The sequence below is a fragment of the Crocodylus siamensis genome, chromosome 3, assembly GCF_052110815.1.
Source record: "Crocodylus siamensis isolate JL-2025a chromosome 3, ASM5211081v1, whole genome shotgun sequence".
Classification (NCBI taxonomy): domain Eukaryota; kingdom Metazoa; phylum Chordata; order Crocodylia; family Crocodylidae; genus Crocodylus; species Crocodylus siamensis.
In genome coordinates this window covers 177,623,343-177,644,976 of record NC_143397.1, presented here as the reverse complement: position 1 = coordinate 177,644,976, position 21,634 = coordinate 177,623,343, and the positions used below count along the sequence as shown (strand labels likewise).

At 42.7% G+C, this 21,634-nt stretch overlaps 1 protein-coding gene across 1 annotated transcript; it reads left to right on the top strand.

The window, feature by feature from the left end:
* The first annotated feature begins 3,038 nt into the window (after positions 1 to 3,038).
* Positions 3,039 to 19,468, top strand: AQP4 (aquaporin 4). Its single transcript, XM_090039863.1, has 5 exons — positions 3,039 to 3,220; positions 8,783 to 9,197; positions 10,028 to 10,192; positions 10,555 to 10,635; positions 14,521 to 19,468. The coding sequence occupies exons 1-5, from the start codon at positions 3,201 to 3,203 to the stop codon at positions 14,797 to 14,799; spliced, it is 960 nt and encodes a 319-aa protein (XP_089895989.1). The 5' UTR covers positions 3,039 to 3,200; the 3' UTR covers positions 14,800 to 19,468.
* Positions 19,469 to 21,634: the final 2,166 nt, after the last annotated feature.

Sequence of the window (21,634 nt, the reverse complement as noted above, 5' to 3'; positions counted from 1 at the left end):
ATGTAACATAGGATTATGTGTTAATGTGAGGCTAGGAGGATGATAGGTCTCTGGAGTCACTCTAAAAGGTTGTGAATGGCATGACCTGAAAAGGCCTTACCCAGTGCACTGACAAAAATGGAGCCATGCAGTCCCAACCATGCTGCTTGCTGACTGTGTTATGAAGAAGTGAAGCAAATGCCTTGAAACAATGAACTCAAGAAAGAAACCAGTCAATTTTCCTTTGTTTTTGAAGAGCCAATGTCTTTCCCACTCCTTTTTTTGGGTCCCTTATAGCAGGGCTCTGGGAGAGGTAGAAACAGGGGAAAAAACAAGGAAACATCCCCTCATGCTAACCACAAACTCTGAATATGATGATAAGATTCTCTCTTAATATGTACCGTACAAAATCCTTTACACCAGTGGATTGTGATTGAGAGTGTTACATTACACTTACTTTGCACTGGTATATATATGTATGGTCCAGAATCACAAGGACCATGTATCTCCTGGCCAAAGGGAAGGCACTCTAGTTAAGAATCTATTCATGCTTCTGCACCTTCCCAAACTCCTCTTCAGCTCTCAGTCTCTCTGGTAGTCAGAGGAACTGTTCAATCCAGTGTAATCTGGCAAGAATAACATAACTAATTTTGAATCTTTCTACATCTCTGATAATGAATGTATGTACAGATACTTCAATTCCTGTGCATGTCATTTTGACCTGCTTTAAAATTTTAAAAAAGGAGAGATTCTATATATAATGCATTCAAGGGTCAAAAGCCCCTGGAAAGCACTTGCTTGGCACTTTGATACTTTTTTAACCTGGTTTGTTGAAGTCTTTGTTTCTATACATACTCCTGCAAAAGTAATCTTCCTAGAATAAAACTAACAATTAGCATGCCCTGATTTTAGTATTAACTTGCAGGGGAGAGAGGGTCACTTTTGGTTGGGTGATGTGAAGGGGAATCTGAGAGGGAGGGGTTGTTTTGGGAAGCGGGGGAGATGTTGTAGCTTCATTGGTTCCTTCCCAAGGTAGAAGCAAATCAAATTTCTCAGCAGCTCAATGTCTAATTTCATCAGTTTTTACTGGTTTGAGCTTCAGCGTGATCCTACCATGGGCCAAACTTTAGTGAACTTAGTAACCTGAACTGTGTTTGCTGGTGTCCAAATCTCTGGCCAACACTTTGCAGCCACTCTAGACTGACAATGTACTGAAGGAACTTTTATGTCAATCCCAGTACCTGGTAGCCAATAAAGTTTACTTGGCAGTTCCCAGAACACGGGATGGCCGCCACTTTCTAAAACAGTGATTTTCAGCCAGGGTGCCAGGACATACTAGGGTTGCCTCGGGACTCTTTGAAGGGTGCCACAAGATATAAGGAGATAAACCAGATGTGAGGAGGTAAGTACAGGCCCACACTCAGGGGCAGATCCAGGAGAGGTGCACTGGCACCCCCCCCACACTTTGACTTCTAATTCCCCCAAAGCTTAAAATAAACCTCCTGGCAGTGGCAGCAGCATTTCAAGTCAGGCAGTGCTGAGGGCGTTACTTGACTTCATGGCTCATTATAACCTGCCTGATCCCTTCTAACCCCTTCATTCCATGGGTGTTAATGACCCTCTCTCCTTTGTCATGATCTTGATGCTCCACTAATCAAGGTAGCCTTTCTTCTGTAATTCTGCTGTCTGTTTGCTGCTGCTGATAATGAAGCTCCTATTTCACAGCCCTGCAGACTCTTTTTAACTCATTCCAAAGATGTTATATTTGCTTTTGCTTTGATCGAAAACTGAATAATCCAGGCCTGGTCCCCTAGCATATTTGTAAAGCTTCTAGTTTCTTTTTACCTGGACAAAAATATGTGTTGGGTAATGTGTGATGATGCACCTCACCGCATGCACCCCGCTTTTCAAAATTCTAGATCCCACTTCATGGACACTAGTCCTGGCCTGGTAGTTTCCCCACCCCCATTGCCTTTCCCCTCTCCAAGGAGGTACTCCCTGTAATAAATAAGTTACTGTTTGAAAAGTGCCTCTCAAGTCACCAAAGTGTCTTAAACCTATTCTACAGTACAGTGTTTTAAGTCTAAGGTGGGGTGCCTTTAGCTTATGGAGGGCTGCCTTGAGTCTATAGCATTGCATCTTGAGTCTAGGGTGTGGTGCCTTGAATCTAAAAAAACCGGACCCACTGGCCTAGAAGCAGCAGTCTTCAAGTCTGACTCTAACAGTATCTGTCACCAGGCAGGAAATGCAGAGTTCCCTTTCCCTTATTTCCTTCCCTCCAGCCCACTGTGGCACTTTGGCTACAGGGTGGCCTCTGCTTGCCTGCTGTTGGTCTCTGGGGTGAACAGGTATCACCAAGCAGCTTATAGTGTGTGTGTGGGCTGGGGGTGTATGGGGGTGTATATACGTGTGTGTATATGAGGGGGTGTATATGGGGGGTGTACGTGCATGTGTGTGTGAGTATATATGCACGTGTGTATATGTGTGTGTGTATAATATATGCACATGTGCATATGTGTGTGTATATATGTATATGCATGTATGCATGTATGGGTGTATGTGTATATATGTATGTACACATGTATATATGCATGTGTGTATGTGCATAGATAGATGCATGTCTGTATATATGTGTATGTGTATATGGGTGTGTGTACACGTCTGTGTGTGTATGCACGTGGGTATACGCATGTATATGTGTGTGTGTTGTGTGAGTATAATGTACATATGTATAAAGAATAACTTTTGCAGACATAGCAGTGCCGGGCTCACGGGGGGGTGCAGAAGGGGACGTGACTTGGGTCCCAGGAGCGCAGGGCCGGAGGTGGGGGGGGGGGACTCCCGCGACCTCGGGTCCAGCCCCTGCTCCGCCGGCGCTTGGGGGCTCCCGCGCTGGGTGGCGATGGCAGCGCCTGCCGCCCGCCCCGCGGGAAGTTCCTCCTCCTCCTCTCCCACCTGTCCCCCTGGTGCCAGCTGAAGCCGTCGCTCCTCGTCCTGTCCCCTAGAGAAACGCCCCGTCCGGCCCCGCAGCCCCCCTTCCGCCCCACGCAGGTATTTGGAAGCTGGTGTGGAATCGCCCCTCGGTCGTCGCTCAGCTCTCGCCCCCGCCCCGCCCCCACCCCGCGCAGGAGCGCGAGCGGCCCGGGCCCCCTCCCGCGCCCGCGCCCGGGAGGCTCGGCGGGCAGTCGCGGGCGGGCGCGGCGCGGCGCGGGGCAGGAGGGATGAGCGGCGGGGCTGCGGGGTAAGTGGGGCCCGGCCCGGCCCGGCCCGGGGGCTCCGCGCTGCGGCCGCACGTGCGCGGGGCTGGGGGCAGGGGCTTGGGGGCCCGCACGCGGGGCTGGGCAGCAGCGGGTTAAACGCCGGCTGTGGAGGTGGATCCGAAGCGAGGTCTCTCCCTGCAGCTGGAGTCGCGGCCCCCTCCCCGGTGCCGCCCTCTCCGCCCGGCCAAGGACTGAGTGTCCCGTCCCGGTGCCCGCGGCCCGTCCTGCCCGAGCCACGCCGCGGAGCAGCCCCGGCCCGTGAGTGCCGCTCGCCGGGGGCCTCAGCCCCGAGGGGGGTGACGGGCAAGGGCGATGCAGGGCTGTGCCTCCGGCAAGCCGCCCGCTGGGCCCCTTGCCCCACAAGACCTGCCCCGGCCGGGGTCGCACCCTGCGTCCCTCGGGCTCTGCTGCCCCAAGCGGGACTGAGCAGGGGGTTATCCCCTCCCCTCCCCCGCTGTTCCCAGGGAAGGCCCAACCATTAGGTGAACTAGGCGGTTGCCTAGCATGGCGCCAAAATTGGGGGGGGGAGGAGCGGGAGTGCCAAAATGATACCCAGACCAAAATAACAGGAACATCGTTCTCAATAACAGGGCTAGCCGGCTAGGGCTCCACCTTGGTCTAAGTTCAGTAAGGGGAGAAAGACCTCTGGAAAGGTCTCAGAGGAAAGATCGCTGCACTCGCAACTCCTCCCCTTTGGGCGCCGAGGTCCACAGTTTGCCTAGGGCACCAATTGCCCGTGGACCGCCCTGACTGTTCCTCTCCTGCTTGGAGCCTCCGGAGTCTGGGAGAGGGACCGGACATGGGCATGAGTGACTGGTGCCTCTTTAACCTGGGGGCGCACCTGCAGAAGCCACTGACCCTGTCAGGAGGGGAACAGCCCTACCAACAGCATCAGTGTCAGCCATCAGGGGGACACTGGACCCGCCAGGGAGCACATGCACCCATTGCCAGTCGCCTATAGACACGGGCTTGGAGGAGAAGGGCAGCAGGAGCAGGGAAATGGGGGCCACAGCCTCTAAATCACAAGGTCCCAGACCCTGCAATTCAGAGGCCATGCCCCTCGCTCCCACTGCCCCGCTCCTCCAAGCCCATGTCCAGTCCCTCTTTAGATCTGGCTACAGCGTTGGCTTCCACAGTTGCACACCTGAAAGATGTGCTGTGTGAAAAAGAGCTTCCGTGGAGGGGTCTGGGATCCCACTGCTGCTGTCCATGAGGAGGGCTGGTGAACAGCAGTGTTTCCTCCAGTATTTCTTTCTAACTGCTGCCCTGGAAGCATTTCCCACCCCAAATACTTGTTTATTCTCTACCTGTGCAGTTAAAAGCTCAGCATTGCACCTCTCTGCTGCCCCACGCTCACCCCACAGAAGTACCACAAGCATGTGGTACTGTAAGTACCATGTGCTTGGTAAGTGTATCAGTTTGAAAACAAACCAAATTTAATAGAAAAGCCTATTGCCAAACAGCTGACATAAGTATGCATCTAAGTGAGTAATGAGTATTTGAGCTACGAGCTGTACCAAAGCAGAGCTGAAAATGCTCCAGCTTGCTACAGTGATGCCTTTGCTAATACACCTATTATTCCCAAAGAATTTGAGCAATTGAAGTGCGTGGCATTGTTTGTAGCAAGCTTGCATTAACTATGTGCAGCTCATTTCATTTGTTGAAGTAATATTAGGCAAAGTTTTAAAAAGTGGACTTTATTATTTCTTTTACAATAATGTTTATAGGTGGGGTTTGAATTATACTTTGACTCCTGGAGAGGGGTCTGCAAAAAAAAACCCCAAATGGTTCATTCATTAACAAGCCCACCTAAGTGAAGGAGCAATCCGATTGGAGGCCCTCCAGGTTATGATTTTCAAATTTTACAAGGGGTCTCAGACCCCCCCCCCAGATCCTTCTTAATTTGCACTCTATTTATAGGCTATACTCAAGATTGCAACTTTAACTACATGCTCATACAGTGCCTAGCAGCATAGAGAAGTCTGTGTCCCAAACAGTTTATTTTCTAAATAGTTCTAACAGCTAAAGGACATAAGGGAAACACAAGCACAGAGGTATGAAGTGATTTGCTCAGGGTCACACAGCAGATCAGTGGAAGATTGAGAACAAAACCTCATGGGCTCCTGTCTTCTGATTCCCAGTTCACTACACTGTCCTCTAGACCCATGCAGAGCCCTGCAAGCTGATGATATGGCCCTGCGTGCTAGATCACGCCAGTCCATGGTGTGTCCAGCGCTTGGGATGTTTCTGTGGCCAGATCCAGCATGTGGGGTCAAGCAGTGCATGGCCAGACATGATGCGAGGTTTAGACCAGCGCCGGTGAATGGAATTGTACCCACATGCCAACCAGGCCCACATCATTCATCCAGCCTGGGACAGGGTAGAAGATTGAGCACCCCTGCTCTAGACCAGTCTCCCAATCTTCTCAGCAGTTAAGGGTGTACAATTACAGCTTTATAGCCATGTTGGCACACCCATGCCTGCAGGATGCTAAAAGAGCTGTGTGCAGAGAGAATCAAACATTTGAAATAAATCATTGCAAAATATAGATGAGACAATACTGGTTCATTGCACTCTTAGGATCAGCAGGATAGGAGTTCACCTTCTCTTGGAAAACAGCTTCTCGTTATCTTTGTGTTATGCTTTGGTAATAATGCCTGGCTCTCATATAGCATTTTTTTCATTTTTAAGGTAAACATATTTAAATAAGCCATGCAGAATTATTGTTCCCACTATACAAGACAGCCCAGGAAAAACTGTGATGCCCAGAGTTACAGTCTCTAGTTTCCCAGTATCCATCTCCACAGCTTCAAAGAGGAGTACACTACACCAAGCTGAAAGTTGACACACAAGTTTTCTTACGTGCCAATGAAAGTATGCCAACAGACACATTTGCTTGTCCACATCAGTCAGTTTCTACAAAGGTAGGAGAATGTGAGCACTTTGCAGATCCTTCTGCTCCCTGCCTGCTAGAAGCAGTGGAAGGTGGCAAAGAGGTACAAGGAAGAGGTGTCCTTTCTCCTCCCCTGCATCCTGCTAATACAAAGGATAGATTATAATTGAAGTGGCCAACCTGCAGCATGCATGCCATAACTGGCACAGGCAGCCTGTGTGTGTGTGCAATACGACAGATCAAGGAGGAGACAAGCACCGCAGTGACAGATAGGGAAGGAAGCAGAAAGCAGATCATCAGATTGGGAAGGGGAAGGGAATTGGTGGAGCACTAAGGGTGGATGAGGGACTGATCAAAACCTTGGTCCCCAGTGGGCTATAATATCCTCGATAAGGTAAGAACATATTTTTGTACCTATTTAAAGAGGAGGAAAATGAGGGACTGAGAGGTTGTGCATGGGCTAACATTGCACACTGATGCAAGAGCAGATCCAGAGTCATAGTTAGGCACTTCCTGGCTCTATCCTACCCTCAGTCTGCTAGTGTAAGTTGCTGCTAACAAGGTCTTTTTTAGCTGGATCTGCATTAGACCTAGAATAATGATCGAGTTTGGCTTAATGTGAGAATCAGGGTTAAGATTCAAATTTGGTGCCAAATTTATATAAACAGCTTTTTGTGAAATGTGGCTATTTTAAATGATTGAAACCTTGCCAGCATGGCTGTTGTTGCAAGATTTCCATAGTTTGAAGCTGTAATCTTGTGAAAATAGTGTCATTTAGAAATGAAAGGGTTAGCCCTAGGTTTTTAGGGGGGGGTTTTGTCCAGAGTCTTACCTGAAACCAAAACTCTAGAGGTAGTGTTTATATCTGGGTACTGAAATTTTTTAAGCAGTCCAGTCTGAAATTTCAGTTTTAGTCCATACCTAACAGGGCAACCTCTACCCAAAGGTCTCACATCATTTCACAAATACTAGGCAATTGATTAAGTTTCATAATGGGCAAAGGAGATGCGTGAGATGATTACTGTTCTTATCTCAGATGTTGAGAAACTGAGGCAGTGTTTAAATGATCTCTCCAAGATTGCACAGCAAAACAGGGTCAGAAAGGAGATAAGGAAGTTCTGGGCTTTTGTGTTCATGGTACCTTGAAAAGGCCATAGGCACTCTTGTGAAGATACTTCATTCAGCACATTTCTTCAGATGTAAGTTGTGTTTGGTGAGCTCAGCTTCCCCACATAACCAGTTATTACACTTCTCCATCCTTCCATTTAAAATGCCGCTGTGAGCTGTAGCTGTTCACTACTTTTGTCTTTTTCTTTTTTTCTCTTTAACCAATCTTTTAACTTTTTCCTTTTTCTTTTCTTTTTTGCCAGTCTTGTTTTCTTTTCTTGGAAATTTATAAAAATCTCCCCTTTTGGTTTATTCACGTAATTTATTAATACTACAAATTACTTTTCTATGGTGACCCACTTTCTTGGGTCTCTGGGCATTTAACAACAATGTAATTACTCCTGAAAGCAGGGTAGCTAATAAATATTAGAGCAGGTGCAGAGTTGAAACCAAAACTTCCTCCTTGCACAGAGCTCTCAACCCCCCCCCCAATACAATTAAATCACTGTATCTCCTTTCTCATCTTAAAAGCACAACCAAAAGAAAACAGGTTAACTACTGAATGTTTGATTCAGGGGACAAAATTTAGGATATTTTATGTCCTTGTGGCTGAATTCATTTCTATGCCATCTCCAGGGTGAAGAGATCATTGTCTGTGCATACATTTTTAAATATGGTTTTGAATCAATAACAAAAAAAGACTTTCTCTTATAAAAGCAGTGCCAGGGAAATCGCAACGAGGCTGTTAGCTGAGAGCTTGGCCTTTACCGAACTATTGGGTTTACTTTGTAAAAGTCCTGATTTTCTCTAAACTTCCCTTATCAAACACATGGGGGTATTGTCCTGCAGAGTGCAATATGCTAAGACGGGTTAGAAATGCTTTTGGGGAGAGTGCCAAAAACACCCGCAACCTCAACTTGTAAGATGTTGGCATGCCAAGGCAGACAGTAGGGGAGCCACAAGGAGCCTGATCCTTGTTGTGGCAGTGCAGCCTCAGCCCCTTCCCTGGCATCCACCCTGAGGGGTGCATGCACCTGCCTCCTGGCTGCCTGCCATAGCTGGATCAGGCTCTGGGCAGGCCCCTGCCACCTGCCATGGACCCCAGGTTGTCACTGCTTGTAGCAGTGGAGAGGCTGCAAGCAGCTGCACGGGGGTCTGTAGAGCCCTGGCCTACCTCATTGCCAGTGGCGGATGTATATGCATCTTGAGGTGGATGGCAGGGAAGGGGCCAGGGCTGCACTGCCACAACAAGGATTGTGGGTCCTCCACCGTCTGCCCAGGGGCGTGTGCCAAGTAGAATGCCTTCACCTGCCACACTGGCACACATGCTGGATGGAGTTGCCTACCCGTGTGGGAAGAGCTCCTCAAATATTACTGATGCTTTCAAGGGCAGCTTGTCTCACAATGCATAATTCTGGTGTTGGACCTCTCAGAATGCTTGACATTGCTGCTGTCCCCAGAAAGCCTGCTAGATAACGATGCTGTTCTGCAAAACTTGAGGCTGATTTGGTGTCTTCTGATGCAGATTTGTTTTTCTTTTCAGCAAGTGTGGACGTCTGTGTAAGTGTGAGACCATCATGGTGGCGTTTAAAGGAGTCTGGACTCAGCCTTTCTGGAAAGCTGTTTCAGCAGAATTTTTGGCCATGCTAATTTTTGTCCTCCTCAGCCTTGGCTCTACAATCAACTGGGGTGGAGCTGAAAAGCCCCTGCCTGTAGACATGGTCCTTATTTCTCTCTGCTTTGGACTCAGCATTGCAACTATGGTGCAGTGTTTTGGACACATCAGTGGAGGCCATATTAACCCTGCTGTGACTGTTGCTATGGTCTGCACTAGGAAGATCAGCCTTGCCAAGTCTGTCTTCTACATTGTTGCCCAGTGCCTGGGGGCTATTGCAGGGGCAGGACTTCTCTACCTTGTCACACCCCAAGATGTGGTGGGAGGCTTGGGAGTTACTATGGTAACAACTTTTGCTCCTACTCTTAAAGCAGAATAATTAGACAATACAGTTACTGTTGCATAGTGATGCTTTAAGGTTATTGCTGGCTTATTTATAACTCCTAGATTTTTTTAAGTTCTCATTAGGACAAGTTCATAGCTATTATTTTACAGAAGTTTTCTTTTCTAGAACTTTCCCAAATCTGATGACAACAGGTAATGCTAATTTACATACACAATTTAAATAATACATGCATGAAATACAACTTTAAGATGACTTGTGTAGGAAATTAATTCTATGTCTTTATAATGGTGATTGAAAAAAATATCAATTTAAAATGACACACTTTTGAAATAGATTGTGCCTTAGATTTCAGCTTTGTTCTAAACTAATAAGGAATGTCATCAGTTAGCCCTGTTGCAGGACTTATTAAAATGCACTTGAGCCGCATACTGCTTAATTTTTAATTGAAATTTAAATTAATTAAGCTGGGGCTAATTAATGAATTTATAATTGAATAGTATATTACAGCGCTCCCAAGAAGAAAATTGTGCAAGTTTAAGTGCATCATTTGCAAATCCCTGTGTAAAAGTCAACTGTGTTCTGCAGTTTAACTTTGAAGTTCTTAGTGGAATAACGTAGAACTTTCTTCATCGGTCTAACAGGAATTTTCTATGGTTATCAGAATAAAAAGTGTGGAAAATTAATTCAAACCTCTATAAAGTGCAATGGTGTTTCATCATTGTGCACCATTTTAAACTGTCTTAATCACAAAACAATTAAAATTTGAGCGCCTGTTTGAATTGTAGACTCACATTTGCTTTATCTCTGTTTCTTTTTTTTTTCCCCAGGTACATGGCAATCTCTCCGCTGGCCATGGACTCCTGGTGGAGTTGATAATTACATTCCAGCTGGTTTTTACTATTTTTGCCAGCTGTGATTCAAAACGAAAAGACGTCACTGGTTCAGTAGCTTTAGCAATTGGATTTTCTGTTGCAATTGGACATTTATTTGCAGTAAGTGAATGGCTTCTCAGTAATAGAGATTTTCCAGTGTCCCCACTCCAGAACTAGGCAGGAGAGCCTGCAGCCTTTGCAGCTGCTGTGGATCCAACCCAAAACTCATTGAAATCAATAGGGAGGCTTTCCAGAGAGGACCTTAGTCTAAGCCTTATCTGCCTATTTATGTGATGCTTTTGTTAGTTGTATGAGCAGAATGGTAAGTGGACTGGAGGATGATAATGCCCCTAATACTACAATGATGAACAGCAATACAAAACCAGAGATTCCTACATTGCAGCAAATGACAGTAGTGACTAGCATCGGCTGAATACTAATCTTCTAATAACAATAACATTTAACCTTTTATATTTTTATAGATCAGCTACACTGGTGCCAGTATGAACCCTGCTCGATCATTTGGACCTGCTGTTATTATGGGAAAATGGGAAAACCAATGGGTAACCCTGCATTTATGTTTCATTTACCATTACAATGCCACCAAGCATTTCTTCAATTCCCCTCAACCTTTTTCTTGTTCTTCATAGTACATTCCACACAGACCATTAATGAGAAAGGCGGGCACTGACCCTGCTGTGTGCTTTACCATATTTAGCTGTACTTTGTCTAAAGTAAACATCTTAATGTTGTGCTCTTTCTATTCAGGACGGGATGAATAGTTGTAGTGTATTGTAGACTGGGAGGTTATTTTTTTAAGGTAGTTGCTACTGGAGAGAGAAATGGATTCCCACAGGTGTCACATTTCTCCTAGTCCTAAAACAAATCATGCCAGACAAAGAAAATAAGGGAGCTGACCCTCTTTGAGCTGCTTTCAGTGAGACTACCTGAGGGCATATTACATCTGCTCTGGAAGGCATTGGGGGGGTCTTTAATTAGCAAGCTGTACTAATTAAAAGCACCTGCGCATCATGTGTATCAAGCATCCTCTGCGCTGAAAATGGTGGCAGGGTGCTTTGAACTAAAACTCATCAAACAAGCTTTAGGTCAAAGTGCCTCACCACCCTTTTTCAGCACAGGGACACTGATGCACATGATGCTAGAGTCTGCTGGAGCGTGGTAATTTCCATGCTCCAACAGACTCGATTAATCAAGTCTGCTCCAACAAGCTGTATTTCCAGCATGTTGAAGCCGGCTCCATGCACGTGTATAGGAACCCTGAGTGACTATTTGCTCACCAAGGTGAGATAGGAGGTTTGCAATCTGGCCTTTTAAAGAGACAGACCAGATATTACCTGCTTTGATTAGCCAACATCAGCTCAATTTGGAGTACAGGTATGAGTGCCATTTTAATTAAGAGATCATCATTGTTTATGATGATGCCATAACCAGCTAACTCATTCTTTACAAGGTTTTATCAAAAACTCAATATTTGATAGAGGGAAATGGATAATGTCTAGCTTCACCTAATTAAACTTAAAGCATTTTTACAGATGCTTAGGAACCTAGAATAGGACCATAAAGTCCTGCCTTTGTAGACAGTCCTTTACCCAAGGAATCCCCAAACTTACCACTGCAGGCCCACACACACAAATACAAGCTGACACCCAAAATGCCAACAGCCTGCAACACCATCCCATAGGTAAAAGCAGAGAAGGTGAGGTCACTTCCAGTGCCCTGCTACTGCAGTTGGTTAATGTATGCTCAGGAGATCCTAGGAAAAGACCATGGCCCAGCTTAGGAAAAAAAGGCAAATCCACACTATTTCACTCTCACTCAAGTAAAAACTTATTCTTGACCCAGAGTGGCATTCAGTATGACATTAATGGAAGAGCAAGAGCTTGGAAACTCAGGGTTTTCTAAGCACTGATTAGAAAAAACCCAGAAGCCAGTAACATCCATGAGTGGAAAAAAATTCTTCCTTGCCTCAGATGACAGCCAAAGCTCTGAAGCATGAGATTACCAGACACTTTCCACACTAGCAAAAAGTTACATGTCTGTTCCAACCCAGCAATTTCAAATACTTATTTCTACATAGCACACATGCCAGTTGTAAAACTAGACCTCTCTGTGCTACCGTACCATAAACTAGTCGAGTTTAATATTCAATATTAAAAACATTCTAGCATTATCTTTAAGAAAATTGCCTGGAAAGAGAGACAGTTTATTCTTAATCTGAAGTTGTGGGTTCTATACTGCTCCTACTGAAGTTAATTGTATTTCCATTATCTTCAGCTGGAGGAGGATTAGGCTCCAATCCTGCAAACACCTATGGCAGTAACTTTGTTCCTGCATCCTACTGAAAGAGATTTTCTCTGTTTCTAGTCAGTGGTTTCTTCTTATTAAAAACTACTGCCATTTTTCAATTCTGAATGAGTCAAAACAGGGTAAAAACCTGTTAATTGTATATATGCATATCAGGTTTTGTGTAGCAACATTTTAAGAGGGTGTAACTTCTGTCCTAACTATTGCAAAAGAGATGGCCCCCAGCTATTAGCAGAGGCACTTATTCTACAGGACTACTGAGAGTCATATTAAGGACCACACACCAGAGATGTATGTGTGTGCGCACTATATTTGCATATCCAAGAATAATTGGGTACCTAACTGCCTGTTGTGTCTGCACAGAAGCTGGGTACATAAAGCATTCTATGATTTCAAAATTATGGATTTACATTCTCCTGAAAACATGATCCTAAAAATAGAATTATTTCTGCATATGCTTCAAAAGGTTTCTTTTCCTCACAAACACCTCATCATCTTGAGTAGAAATGCAAAAATCAAATCAATTTGCTGCTAGAGTTTTATTCTCTTTGTGCTCCCTTGCAAGCAGTGCAAATAAAATGAGGTTCTTAATTGACAATTCAACCAACAAAAAACTATTTAGAGGCTGCCTCATGACAGGGTATGTACATACCAGCTAAAATCGCACAAAACTGCTCTGTTGTTGAAGATAAGAGGCCTAAATCTTTACTGCACTGTCCCTTGGGCCGTCATTCTCACCTGTGCAAAGTGTAAAAAAAATTACTACATCAGGATGGTGGCATCCCACACTTATTTGGCATAGGGGCAAGTGACTGCACAAGAGACCTTTTCTCTCTCCATAGAGAAAAAATTATGGGCATAGTTGAACTGGTCCCAAGCATTTGAAATGTGGAGAACATCAGGGCTTGTCTGATAAAGAACTTGCATGTTGCCTCACTGGGCAAAATTCAGCATCAGGTTACAGCCCTTCTGCTCCCTCAAAAAAAAGCTAGTCAGTTGTCATTAATGGAGATAGATGGCACAAGGGACATGAGGCGTGAGGCACAAGTAACCTCCATATCAAGAAACCCGGCAATGCTTCCTGGGACCACCAGTACCAGTATCAACTACCACTAGTCATCACTGAGGAGTAGGTAAGGAATATTGTACAAGATATTGTCCACTGGTAGAGGAACATTGCACAGAGGTGTTTGGAGACATAAAGGTTGTTGGTGGAAAGAGGCATTTTTTGTGACCTTTCTGAGTCCCAGTATCCTTGGCCTATGTACCAGCCAATCTGCTCCAGTAGTCCAGTAATCTGATGTTTGGAGCTCCCTTTTTAAACAAACAAGGGAAATGGTGGATCTACATCACTAACATCCCTAAAATTAAATATATTTAGTAGCTTCTCCATATCCTATTGTTCTGTGCTCACCATGGTTCTAGGCTTTATCGTGAAAGCACAAAGAGTTTAAGAGGAGGGTCTGAGCTGTTAAATCTACAGATGGTACCATTCAGGATGTCTAGATGGGATTTGGGGTATATTTTCCCCTTTTCAGAGAAAGGAAAAAGACTTGTGAGCCTGTGAACAGAGACACTGAGGACTTGAGGATGTGTTTTTACTCTGCAAAGTGGTAGTATACTGTAACATGCTGAAACGTACCAGCATCACTCTAAAAGTGCTAGTTTCTAAACCAGAAAGCATGCAGTTAGGTTTGCATGGCTCTGTGTTTGGGCTAATTAACATTGACTCACTGGAACTTCTTAGCCCAGACACATCACTGCAGAAGTATAGCTGCATTGCTTCCAGCTCAGGAGACAACCTGCACATTGCAGCGTGATGTATTTTGGGTACTACAGCTTGGCTTGGTAAGTTTGCAGCTCAGACACACCTCCATTAGTACAACTGGGAATAATAGCACCTCCTAATCTTGTAAGTCCATTGGGAGGGAAAGTTCACCAGATGTGCCAGAAAAAGCCACAGGAGTATCTAAGTAATTGCATGTGCATGGTAAGGATGGTTAAGAGCACTAGGCAAGTGGTTTGGTGGACACCAATTATTTTAAAGTCTAAAGTAGAGGCACTTTTCTCTGAAATCCATTTTTTTTCAACATGTACTATTGCATTTTTCCCTCTCTCTGTAGGTGTATTGGTTAGGACCAATAATAGGAGGAGTCCTTGCAGGTGCCCTTTACGAATACGTCTACTGTCCAGATGTTGAACTGAAGCATCGTTTTAAAGATGTCTTCAGTAAGGCTACCCAGCAGTCTAAAGGGAAATATGTGGAGGTGGAAGATACTCGGAGCCAAATAGAGACTGATGATTTGATCCTGAAGCCTGGCATCGTTCATGTGATTGACATTGAAAGAGGTGAAGACAAGAAGAGAGGTGATCCATCCAGTGAGGTGCTATCTTCAGTATGACTAGCAAAGAGCACTGAAAGCAGAGGACAGCCTTCTAGCATGTCCACAGATATCCTTCCACCCATTAAAGAGACAGATTTACTTTAAAGCAAGTATATGCAACACCTTAAACTGTATGGTGATGAAAGCAGCTAGGTAGTTAAATAGTTGTTTTACCAAACATACATCTCAGTTTGAATATTAAAGGTTTACTTTATTTAGGGGTCCCCACCGATTATTCCAAATTCAGAAATATTTTCCCCCCTTTTTTTTGGAATATCCCTAAAATCAATTTAAGAGAGATGAAAGCATTTCCCTTTAATAATTTAATCAATAGTGAGATGGAAATAAAGATATTTAACATTCAGATTGACAGTTAAGACTTATCAGCAAATGCCTATAGACATACAGACATATTTATCAGATTGTTCTTCTGACACTTAATTGGCTGTTGTCAACCCTGATTAGAATATCTTACCATTAAGCAGTTTTTGCAAGGTTCAGTGACAAAAATGCCAGTGTACAGTATTTAACAGATTTATCCAAATTCAAAAAAAGGAAGTGTTGGTTTTTTCTTGTGTATCCCCTCTCATCATTTCTTTAAAATCTACTTCTGAAAAACTATATTGTTAATTGGTAGAAAATAGGTACTGATCAGTCATCCTACCAGTTTCTAATCATCAGGTATCCACAATATATAAAAACACTGCTTTCTTCTCTGCTTATGACCAGAAATCGTGAAGTTGAAATTCTGATTTGAGCTGCAAAATATTTTCATAGATTGTATACAAGTTAGTATAGCTGTCCATCTGGTGAAACGTTCTCTTGAGGTTCAGCTATTGATCATTTAAGGTCGCCAATCTATCAAGGTCATTCGGAAAACATGAAAGCTCACGTGTTACTCAGTAACTCAAGTAAAAGATATCAGAAGAAAGGAAGGTGTATCTGTTTTCAGTGCTCTTGCTCAAATAAACATTTCTGTGCTAATATATATATAACCTAAATGTTTAAATGACTTAACCATTTTGCTTACAAGGAGACTATTTTTTATTTTTTAGCAAAGTACATGAAGTTTTATTTTAATTCTGGGTAACTATATTGAAATACTGATTGGGAAATATTTTTGATAAAGGCTGATATTAATATGACTACTTTGGCTTTGACTGTTGTTAACTGGTCTCTCTTTTGTTGAGCATCATTGATGAGTGTTCCACTGTTCATATAGTTTTATTCTGTCATGTCTATAGTAAAGGTTTCGCCATTAGTCTTATTTCTTAATAAGAAAAGAAAGTGAGATGCTTTATAAAAGAATATGAAAAGGGATGTCCCGATGTTTCTACACACATAAAGATAACCAATCTTTCCTCTATGGAAGCATTTCAACAGATATAGCTAACCCAACCAAAAAGTTGTTTAGAGCTCTTCCTAACCAAGACACTGCTTTGTTCCTAACCAATTGCTTGGATTTTTTGGTGATATGCCATTACATTGCTGTTGGAGTACTATGTTATTACCATAATTGTATGTATTTTTTAATCTAAAACATGAAAACTCATTGATGCTTACATAAATACTGGAGGAAAATTAATCAGCAAAGGTTGTAAATTGTAGTAGACTCTTTGACATATTAAATGAGTTTGTTCTAATGTATTAGATAGATACAGTGATGGAGTAATAGACCACTGGTAAACTCAAATCTGTTCATCACTGCGCAAAGACAATACTGATATATTTGTTTTTCTGTTCTCATGTCCCCTTTATGATAGCTTTCACCCCTATAGGAAAGAGAAATATATTTTATTAACTGTACATAGGAAACAATCACAGCATCAACATTCATGAATATAAATGTAAGAAAGAGCATGCATGACATTTTTCGTGCTGGCATATGGTAGGACAGAAATCTGCTTTTATTCAGTGGGAAGTACAAGGTCTGATGGCTAAGACATACACTGTCTCTCTGTACAAGACTGGATTTTACCTGAAACAAATTCAGTGGGAAAAATTTAAAACTTGAGCACTTTTTCTGCCCCAGTTTTGTTCTGCTTTTTGGACTAATTTCTTTTGGACTTTGTAAAACATTTTGCATGGTTTCAGCTGCAAGCTAAATGGAGAAAGCTATTATCACATTTGTAGACTTTAAAAGACTTTTTTTGCATTTAATTTGTGTACTAAGCATGCTCTAGTAATTCATGATTTGTAAAGTTTGTAGGGCATCATATTATTTAAATACAAGACCGTGATTATGTTATTTTGTATTGACAGCCCTTTTAGACAAAAGGAATTAAATTTGTACCTTCCCCAACTATCTACAGTCCAATTCTATTGCTGAGGTGAATATAAAACTAGCCGAGTCAATTAAAAGACTTTTTTTTCATGAAACACTATTACTGAAGGGTGGCAAACACTCAGTGCCTGTCTCAGGAGACTTCTTCACACAAAGAAAGAGACAGTGATAAGACAGATTGCTGAACAAAGAAGGCAGGGAGAAAGGGAAGCCAAAGCAAATACAACACAATCTGGTGGGGGATATTGCCACCCGGTCTCTGTAGACTTAAGAGGTTATGGTAAGAAAAGTGAGATACAGTGGGTCAGCTTGTACTCTCACTGAGGAAGACTCTTTGAGAGGTTTGCTGTTGAATAGCATGGAAGTAATGAAGTGTCATTTTAGTATTTGATACCGTTCTCTCATACAAACTGTATTTTGTATGTGTTTTTCAAAATTAAAGATTGAGAGAGATCCTTTCAGCAAGATGTATTACTTTGAAAGCAGGTGCATTTGACTTGAGCTTTATGACCCACCTCAAAAGCAAACTTCAGGACTACTTCTCATTACAGTCTATTCTACAGCACCACACGGAGAGATCATTACTAAACAAAGGGAACGCCACAGATCAATTACTTTAACAAATTGACTTAGCCTCAACCTGAAGAAATATGTGTTCTTATAAATTGTTTTCTGTGGTGTCATTACCATGTAGTATGTACCTTTTGGTTAAACACTATAGACTAACATGACTTTTTCTCATGATCTGGTTTGTATTTTAGTATTGTTTTAATAATACTCTTGTACTTTATATTTTGTTGGCTGTAAGTTGCATGCACCTGGTAATATAACTTGGTAACCTAAGTTTTACAATGTAAATCTTGTTTGTTCATGATGGTGAGTGGATATGACAAAAACCATGCCCACTGGTCATTATGACCCCAGTATCCTCAAAATTTAGAAATGGAAATGACCAACCAGATAGACTCTTACATCTGCTCTGTCAATGAAGGAGTTGTTTCCATCAGTATATTCACATCAGGACCAAGGTATTCAAAATATTTAATTGCTGCCAATCAGAACAGTCGGACTTGATGATCTGCTCAGGTCCCTTCCGACCCTACTAACTATGAAACTATGAAAACTAAAAGATTAGAAGTGGATTAAATTTAAGCAAACAAATGTCTTTTAAAATGCAAGAATCCTAAATGGTTCATGACCCCAATTATAATTGTTCTCATAAATATGTATTTCCTGCAGCATCTGATGTACTATATTCCTTCTGCTATTGAAGTACAGGGAGCTATGATTGACCTCAGTCAGTATAGGCCAAACTTTGCATATCACATCATCTGCTTGCATCTGGTACATGTGTTAGTACATGAGTTTTCTGTGATATATTTTGTGGTTACCAGTACTTTGCTTTGGCAGTTGGGTAAAATGCCAATTATCACTGTAATAAATTACAGGGATTTCCACCTTTTAAATGCTGGTTACAAAGATGTAGCAGTTATGCGTTGCAATGTTTTGTCAGCAGCCTCTGAAAATATATGCCAGATATTATACACAGCACAATGTTAAAAAGTATGAATCAAATATAAAAGAAATCATATTCTGGACCTTTTCTTAGGACATCAGAAATACCAACTTAGAATCAAATTTATATAACTTGCCACCAAAGTGGCCGTGTCCAGACAAACATGGACATTTGGTTCCATGGGGACAAGTAGCAGTGGTGCACCTGGTGCCGCAGCTTCTTGTCCCTGGGGAATGCCTGTGCCACACACTTTGGCATGTGGCAAGTTACCCCAGCAGGTGGTAGAGGAGGCTAGGTCCAGCACTGGGCTGGCTCCAGCAGCCTTACCTGGGAACTAGAGTCCTCCCAGGGCTGCAGTAGTGGCGATCCTGCCAGCCAGAGCCTAGCTGGCCACCACAGCATGACTCTGTGCAGACCAACTCTGCTTTTCAGCAGTGCATGCTGCCTGGGCATGTGCTGCTCCATTTTTTTTTTCTGTGGGTTTTTTTGACCCTTGGATATCAAGGGTCAAAAAAAACCTGCGCGGGGTAGGGAAGCAGAGTAGTGCATGCATGGGCAGCATGTTTGCGATGCCACGTACCGCACAGCTTCACACATCTGGACATGCCCAGTGTGTGTATCTGAGTTTATCAAGGACACGTTGAATAAATATCATTGAAAATATGCAAACAGGGTTTATTATTAGTTTATACTAGCCAAGTCAGATTGCTACAGTCACTGCAATTCAGAAAAACTGGAGAATGCATGGATGTTTCCACCAAGTTTTTGATCATTAAAATGTTAATCACTACAATATCAAAGCTGTACTAAAGAATTTTGAACTTTAATATATAACATTTTGCTGTATTTCATATTGTTATTGTAAATAAACTATTGTCTGCTTAAAATGTAAATGCATTGTTTGGTGACTGGGAAACGTAAGATTTTGGGCAGCAGGAAAGCAGCAATTAACACTGCCACCACTTCCCACTTCCAAATTTCCAGACTATGGGAGCTGGATAATGTGGCTCATCAGGCTGGATGCTGGCCCATGGCCTGAGGTTGAGTACCCCTGCCCTGTTCTATAGGGCACTCTTCAGGGAGGTAGAAGATACAGGCCTAAGTCATACAGGCATGGTCATTTTTGCTCCTCATTTCTTCATAATCCTATTCTTCAGAATCAAAATGTAATTCAAAGTCAATGTTATTATGAACTTTCCTTTTGTAACTTGCTTATCTAGAGCAGATTGCGTTGTGTTTCATGTTCTGTAAACGCACTTACTCATATCAGATTGGTAACCGTTATCTTGGCTGTTAATGTTTTTTTACTTTTCTATGCCAACTAGAAAAACAGTAGTTACATATACAAGTAAAATAATTTGGTTAAAATCACAAGGAGCAAGGAGTGAGTATGACCATCTTTCTTTTCTAACCTTACCATTTATTACAGGCACCCAACTAAAAGGCTCATTGTTTTATTCATTTTATGCCTAAATACCCATCAACTAGAAGCAGCCTATGTTACAGCTCTGGAGTGAGGCTTAAACTCTCATCTCTGGATCCATAGCAAGAAACTTAAAACTGCTCTGACACAGGGCTCTAGCAATGTGGAGTGGCTGCCTGTTTGTAACGTTTTTCTCTCTATTTCTCTTTTGACCTGCAATTCATGAAGTCTGAAATTCACAATGTTTTTTATATGTATTATATATTATTACTGATAATGATTTTATAGTATATCACTATACACTGTATACAGAGATATATCCACAGTTTATACGAAAAATTCAAAATGTTTCTTCAGAACAAGAAAAAGCAAATATCCCGACACATGTAACAGTAAGCAGACATCAGTGTTAGATTAGGAGGAATATTGAGATAAGTGTAGGTCCTCACTCCCTCAGTTCAAACCCACATGGATATGGCCTACCCACAAAGCATAGTGCAGTCTCAATAAACTATGCAACGTCATCAGTCATTTGCACCAGGGTTGATCAAGTCTCAGCCCAAGGGCCAGACCATGTCCACAGAACCACGTCATCCAGCCCGTGTGTGTCCCCATGAGTCTGGAAATTTGGCAGTGGAAAAGTGGTGGCAACTAATATTACCACTTCTTTCCCACTACAAAGTTTCCAAACCCTGTATGGCTGGCTCAGCCATGGCTGGGCTGGCTGAACTGGGCCCTGGCCCTGTGCAGCTGTGTCAGGCTTTGGGTGGGTTATTGCCATGTGCTAGAATTGGGTTCTGTGCTGTTGCTGTACACTGGGATTGGATCCCAACCTCACCCCACATGCCACATAGGGCCCACAAACCAGATGTGGGCTCCATTCTTTGGCCCACAAGACGAAAAGGTTGGGTATCACTGATTCACACAATGCTTAGCTTCTCATTGTGTAAATGAGGAACTATTGTCCAAACTGTTGATCAAATTCTCAAGGTCTGTTCTCTTTACTGTATTTCAGGTGGTTGGAATCAAGTAATATGTGGACATTCTGGCGAACAAAAATTGCTTTTGTTGCTTGATCATTTATGTGAACCAATGAGAATATGCAAAAAAGTTGCATAAATTTCAGGTTGATGCATGCTCCATGGGGATCTTAAGTTCTAATTTATTTTTTAATTTTCACATACTAAGAGGGGCCCAAACACAGTGGAACTTGGTTGGTTGGCTAGTTGGTAGAGCTGCAACAAGATAGTTTACAACAAGCTAGTGGAGGGTTGCTTTTAGATTGTTATGATAAGGTTGTGGTCTTGGGTCCGTGTTCTGACTGAAAAAAAAGAAAACCTCATCAAAGGGACGTTCCTGTCTCAACGAGAGTTTTAAGACAAAAGTACTAGAATTCTAATTTCCATCACCCGAATCCAAACTGAAAATAATTGCTAGGTGTTTTCACAGTTCCAGTAAATTGCTGGCTTGACGCATTCCTCTCTGCATTGCATAAGCCCTTATTTTCTTTAAAGAATCACTTGACGTGTACATTTTTTCATGCTTGACCCATTTTAAAATTCACTATTATTATTTAAATCATTTTGAAACTTGAGTTATTAGCACTTTCAAGTCTATAATATTACACCAC

Excerpts from the sequence above, each read along its gene's own strand:
- AQP4 (XM_090039863.1), top strand. The coding sequence starts at position 3,201 with ATGAGCGGCGGGGCTGCGGG. Across the intron at positions 3,221-8,782 it reads ATGAGCGGCGGGGCTGCGGG|CAAGTGTGGACGTCTGTGTA; the intron begins GTAAGTGGGGCC and ends TTTTCTTTTCAG. Across the intron at positions 10,636-14,520 it reads GAAAATGGGAAAACCAATGG|GTGTATTGGTTAGGACCAAT; the intron begins GTAACCCTGCAT and ends CTCTCTCTGTAG.